The sequence below is a fragment of the Electrophorus electricus genome, chromosome 11 (genome assembly GCF_013358815.1).
Source record: "Electrophorus electricus isolate fEleEle1 chromosome 11, fEleEle1.pri, whole genome shotgun sequence".
Classification (NCBI taxonomy): Eukaryota; Metazoa; Chordata; class Actinopteri; order Gymnotiformes; family Gymnotidae; genus Electrophorus; species Electrophorus electricus.
In genome coordinates this window covers 9,328,420-9,334,682 of record NC_049545.1, presented here as the reverse complement: position 1 = coordinate 9,334,682, position 6,263 = coordinate 9,328,420, and the positions used below count along the sequence as shown (strand labels likewise).

Below are 6,263 nucleotides of genomic sequence, written 5' to 3'. Positions count from 1 at the left end.
CGTTAAAGTCGAAAACATCCTACCTTGTATTTTAATATTTAATTAATAAAAATAAAAGGAACAGTTACCACGAAAGTAACAGTAGTATGATTTTGTATTACACTCGAATATAACCATTAAGAACGAAACAAAATGCACCACATATGTATATTATTTTATAGATCATAGTCATTCTGTTTTTATTGTTTCAAAGTAGCATATAAAAAGATCTGCATCGACAGCATGAGTCTCCCAGTGTAATTTTAGTGGAAAGTCTTCAGTAATAAGGTGAACAGCAGGGATACAAGAAATCAAATGAAGTGATTTTATTCAGGCATCATGGTTTTTCTTTTACTCCTTACTTGACCACTTAGTGCCCTCCAGATACTGTGCAGAGTTACTCTGCCCATCAGAAGGGTAATGGTGAAATTCCGTCTATACCATTCTCTGTATTTTAAAAAGGGGATGGTGTTAGATATCTATCACAAACACTTTTCTGCCTATATATTCTATTGATCGATTTATCTTATTTATGCTTATAATGATGCTACTCAAATAAATAATATAAATATAAATAAGGATGTATGTATACTAACTTGTTGTAACTTGCATGTTTTTTACAGTTTTTGTCTAGGAAGTGTTTGTAGAAGACTGCCATCTCCTCGCTACTCAAGGTCCTTTGTCGTCCTGTAATACATAAGAAAGCAGCAGAATTTGCAAACTGTAGAATAAAGTATTGCTAGTATATAATCTTTCATTATAAATATGGATATGCTTATCCAGTTTAACTTGCAGGTCAATAATTACATTGACATCTTTGAGCTGTATCATATTGTCCTGTGTCCATTTAGTATTGCATATTGTCAGCATACGTGCTTATTAACTATTTTATTACTTATACATTATTTACCAGTATTTTTGTTAATATCCACTTCTGTGCACATGCATGAGTATAAAGCTGAACTAAGTTGAAAGTTACTAACCTCTCTCATCTTTTTCTGTCAAGCCTTTTAGCTTCAGCTGGGACAGTATGAATTGTTCTTTTTCCTACAGTTATAAGTTCATTAAAAAAGTTTCGTTAAAGATGAAAAGAGAACGTTACAAAACGATATACACATGCTGCATGATTAAATGCTGCCGTCTAGTGGTCAGAAATAAAACTATTTGACATCCGTTACAACTTATCTTTCAAGTTTCACCTTAGTGAACGTGACATTCTGGTATGTCCAAAACGCATGATTCCAGTCCTCTGTTTCCTGCCTCAGATGTCTTAGTTTTCTCTCCAGTTGGGTCTCATTTTCAGGGATATGATATATAACTGGTCGGAGATTTGACAGTCTGTCTGGTGGGCCAATCCAGTCGTATTTTGATGTTGGTGCTGGGTTGAATCTAGTGTTCTTAACAAAATTAAATGCCAAGTCAGTGAACAAAACCATATCAAAACCTATACAAATGGCTATATATTCTAAAACTGTAAACCATCCAAGTTTGCAGAAAGTGCAGATCCCAATAAAGACAAATACATGCTTTAGCATAAATGAAATACTAAAATGATTAAACTTATTTAAATTCTCCAGAATAAAGTTTCAGCAGAAGCTAATTCACAGATCATTAACATTCAATTCAAATGGCTCTAGAAAGGCAGGGGAAGTTCTAGGACAAACACTATTTATGTATAAAAAACATCACAATTTAAGACCTGTAAAAACAGATTAAATCTTGCTTACATTATATTAACTACCAATTAATTAGAACTGCTTTTATTCCACAGTACTTGTCAGGTACAGGAATTTGCTTTGGTATGATAACCTGCTCCACAGAATATAATGCTGACATGACACAAGTGTACTGCTAACAACCATGGAATAAGCACACAAGGCATGTGGCAAGAACAAAACACAATTTTCAGTATGCACACAGTATCTTTAGGGATAAATAAACAAGTAAGAGTGTAAACAAGACTCAGTTTAAAGTATATAGATTTCTGTTTGAATTCATAATTGTGAAATGTACTGTCGTGGCCAGTTTTGAGACTGACAAATTTTGGTTTTCACAAAGTTTACTGCCTTGTTTTTTGTTTTTTTGTTTTTTTACTTTTTATTGACAAATACATACAGTTTAAGCAAAGACTTAATAATTACAGTGTTGACCCTTCTTTTTAAAGAGTTCTGCAATTTGCCTTGGCATGCTGGATATCAGCTACTGGGAAAAATCTTGACTGATGGCAATGCATCAGTGCTTGGAGTTGATCAAAGTTTTTGCCATCAGTCAAGATTTTGCCAAGAAGCTGACATCCAGCATGCCAAGGCGAAGTGCAGAAGTCTTAAAAAAGAAGGGTCAACACTATAAATATTAAGTCTTTGCTTAAACTGGATGTATTTATCAATAAAAAGTTTTTAAAAAACTTATGAAATGCATATAATTGTACTTCACTATACCATATAAACATCGGACTAAAAAACTGACACAGTAAACTTTATGAAAACCAAAATTTGTCAGTCTCAAATTTTGGCCATGACTGTAGTAGTGCAGGCTATGGGGCCTTTCAATAGTGATTACATACCAATGTTTGCTAGCTTGACTGTTTTCAAGGAAGGATAGTGGACCGTTGAACAGGCATATTCTCACATTCTACAAGCAAAACTATTTCATGTAACAGTGTTTTGTACATTGTCCTATGAAAATACATAATTTGTGCATTTCTTTCTTTATATGATATCTTCATTTAATTCAACTGCAACCCTAAGTTCCACAACTGTGAATTTCAAAAATGCATAATTTATTGTCTCCACATAAAACTAGTACAGCATCCAAAAGTGTTCAATAGAAGATTTGTGTCAAAGCTAGACAAGACATCAGTGGAATGTTTTAATTGTGGTCTTTATAATCAGCACAACAATGTGTCCTTACTGGATGAATACCGGTATTCTTAATAAGTTTAAGTTTTGGTAAGCTTATCCATGATCTAAACAAAAACCTCCTTCATAGTAATTTCAGAAAATGTCCCACCTAGTAAACTCCTGATCTTCTGTTTAAAAGTAGGATTGTTTGTGGAGTGGATACATGTCCCCCTCCCCATCCCCATATGATCACTGCTCATTTTAAAGGGGACCCATTATACCCCCTTTACACAAGTTAATAGTTCCCTTGGGTCTTAATTAAATGTCTATGACATGCTAAATTACCACAAGATCATACAAAGCATCATTCTGAACCTGCCAAACACCCCAGAGTCAGATCCTGAGTTTGCTCTGATCATTCTAGCATACACAACAAAATACATACACTCGCTGGCCTCTTTATTGGGTACACCTGTTTAACTGCTCATTAAGACAACTCAGCAAATCAAATGGCAGCAACTCAATGCATTTAAGCATGCAGACAGTCAACAGGACCTGCTGAACTTCAAACCAAACTGCTGACCTACTGGGATTTTCATGCAGAACCATCTCTAGGGTTTACAGAGATCAGTGTGAAAAAGAAAAATATCTGGTGAACCACAGTTCTCTGGGTGAAAATGCCTTGTTGATATCAGAGGAGAATAGCCAGACTGGTCTGAGTTGATAGAGAAGCAACAATAACTCAACCATTTGTTAAAACTGAGTTATGCAGAAGAGAATCATTGAATGCCCAACACATCAAACCCTGAAGCAGATGGGCTACAGAAGTAGACCACACTGGGTACCACTCCTGACAGCTAAAAACAGGCAACTAATTCTATAATTCACATGGGCTCACAAATTGGACAATATGAGATTAGAAACATATTGCCTGGTCTGATGAGTCTTGATTTCTGCTGTGAAATTTGGATGGTAAGGTCAGAATTTAGAGTAAACAACATGAAGGCACTTATCCATCCTGCCTTGTAGCAACAATTCAGGCTGCTGGTTGTGGGGGATATTTTCTTGGTACTTTTGGCCCCTTAATACATGTTTGGCATTGTTTACATGCCACAACCTGAGTATTGTTGCTGACTGTGTCCATCCCTTTATGACTACAGTGTACCCATCTTCTCGTGGCCATTTCCAGCAGGATAATGTGCCATATCACAAAGCTAAAATCCTCTCAAACTGGCTTCTTGAACATGACGATGAGTTTACTGTACTCAAATGGCCTCCAGTCACTACATCTTGCTATATTTGCCTCTTCCACAGTTTAGCCTTGTACACTTGGTATTGATCCATCTTTTAGGAAAGGTTTTATTGGTTAGTCCTGCATTGTACTGACCCAGGTTGGAAAAGCAGTCAAACAAACGTTAGCTCATAGGTATAGAAATTTACAGATTGTGCTGGTCTGTGCAATCAATAGAGCAGTTTCTGTGCGCTTCGCTCCAAATTTCGAAATATAGCGGGTCCAGCACCTTTGCAAAGGTTGTTCTCAAACCGTGTGTACGGCGCTAATAACTGCCCTCTTGGCGTAGAAAAATGGCACAAGATCTGAGGTTTGTTTTACCCCATGTTTTCTAACGTAGGTAAGCCACAAAACTGACTGGGTTGTCTTACTTCAGTCTGTGAGTTGGTAGGCACTCAAGCTACCCAAATAGCAGAGTACTAAAAATAGAACTGTTCATAATATAATCTTTAAAGTTTTATGCTTAACCACTGAAAAATGTAAGCCGCGACCCACACTCCGTTAAATTCTCGGGATCAAGCCCCGAATGGAAGCTCTAGTGACTCCCCTGATTAAAGGTACAACTTTTTTTCTGAACATAGACAACCCCGCCAATGAATCTACTGTTACATAATGGAATGGTGCGAGAGGGATGTGCTTTGCTATCCCTTCAAATCACTTGATCAGGTAACCTAGCGACCATCAGCTAAAGACGTAACTACCTAACGGTCACCTTAAGATAGCCATCTTAGGTTATTTGGCTCAACACAAGACTTTTTTTTTTTTTTTTAAAGCCCTGCATAGTTTACCCTTGTAATTTAAGTCAGATTACTCTAGCTACCGTAGCTACAATAGCCTGCAATATTCGGTTATTTCAGGAGATATTTAACGTTGCAAATAATTACTCACAGACGTTAGCAAGGAAGCTAACGTAACAAACCTCATCTTGTGGAGGTTGGCCAGCGCTGTGTCGACTGCTTGTCAGGATACTACGACGGGTTCTAAAAAGCAAATACCTTATTGTTCTGACATTCATTTTCAAAGTATATAGTTAGCTTCATCCGTTAACATATCAACTTTTGTAACCTAGCCAGCTACCTGCACGGTGGTTTCATGTATGTGAAGTCAGCAACAATGTTTTGAATGGCAGGTTTAATGGACCTCTTTTAAAATAAAAGTGGCATGGTGTACGAGTAGTATTTGTAAAAAAACAAACAAAAAAAAACTTAACTTTTGTTTGGTTATTTGTTTTGATAAAGCAAAAATGAATCAACATGCTTAAATCTGAATAATGCTTAAGTAATTAGTTGTCATGATTGTCCCTCACTACTCTAGATCACCTTTACACTGCACAAATTTTACACCCTTAATATATATTTATGCTCCCAAAGAGTTAAATAAACTGAATAAAGTGTAATAAGTTAGAATTGGAACTAAATTTTACTTGGCAGATATCCAGTTGCAAACCTGAACTCCCCGGCTGAACTAATTCACAACTGCTGATGATAGAAGTGGTTGTCATTCCCAGTTCTAGTGATTCCTAGGGAGTCCAGTGTTCTTTACTTTCTTGTAAATGAGCGGTGTCAGAAATCCTCGGGGCGAAGAAACACTCAAATGTCAAGGTGCATAAATAGCTGAACTAGGATTTAGGCAGTTATACATAAAAATAGCTTGTAAGTATTCGGTGTATTTGAGATCAAGTTCTTTTTTGCACATCTTATAAAAGATTTAAAGTATCCGTCTTCACAACCCCCCAAAAAAATTCAGGAGCTTTTTTCATCTTCTTCCGATGAATTTTGCCACTTCCTGTTATTATTGAACTGGACGACCATTGTGCTTCAAGAGTTTTAGAGAGATGCAAAGGGTCACTGTCTGACTAAAGTACTAAGTCTTTATACGACAACTGTAAAATATTAATGAAACTCAATTAAAAATATTTAATACTGTAAACCATGTAACAGCAGCTTTCAATGACTGTTAAAACACTACGACTTGTCCATTTGACTAGGCACATGAAAGCTGTAACTTCACAGAAGCCGAGCAAAGATGCTAACAAAAGCATTTCAAGTACATGAAATAAGTGTCAAACATATTTACAACATGTCATTTGAATTCTTAATCATCTACAGCCCTCATAAACTTAAACCGTATATTATGTTGCTTGTCCAACCTGG

At 36.2% G+C, this 6,263-nt stretch overlaps 1 protein-coding gene across 3 annotated transcripts; it reads right to left on the bottom strand.

Annotated features, from left to right (window-relative positions):
- Positions 1-148: 148 nt before the first annotated feature.
- On the bottom strand, positions 149-5,223 carry LOC113584109 (cytochrome c oxidase assembly factor 8). Of its 3 annotated transcripts, XM_027020953.2 has the most exons (6): positions 5,188-5,216; positions 5,030-5,090; positions 1,179-1,376; positions 963-1,026; positions 576-666; positions 149-426 (listed from the first exon to the last, which is right to left on the bottom strand). In XM_027020953.2, exons 1-6 carry the CDS (start codon positions 5,202-5,204, stop codon positions 306-308), a joined length of 552 nt encoding a protein of 183 aa, XP_026876754.2. In that variant the 5' UTR covers positions 5,205-5,216; the 3' UTR covers positions 149-305. The 3 variants fall into 3 exon arrangements, with proteins under 3 accessions (XP_026876754.2, XP_026876672.2, XP_026876833.2); XM_027020871.2 differs by having other exon boundaries at positions 5,030-5,223; XM_027021032.2 differs by lacking the exon at positions 5,188-5,216 and having other exon boundaries at positions 1,179-1,368; positions 5,030-5,108.
- Between the last annotated feature and the right edge of the window lie 1,040 nt (positions 5,224-6,263).

What these genes read in the sequence shown, in the direction of transcription:
- LOC113584109 (XM_027020871.2), bottom strand. Translation starts at nt 5,125, where the DNA reads ATGAATGTCAGAACAATAAGGTATTTGCTTTTTAGAACCCGTCGTAGT. An exon ending in AGAATGTCACGTTCACTAAG is followed by an intron (nt 1,027 to 1,178) that starts GTGAAACTTGAA and finishes TTATAACTGTAG; the next exon opens with GAAAAAGAACAATTCATACT. An exon ending in AAACATGCAAGTTACAACAA is followed by an intron (nt 427 to 575) that starts GTTAGTATACAT and finishes TTTAAAATACAG; the next exon opens with AGAATGGTATAGACGGAATT.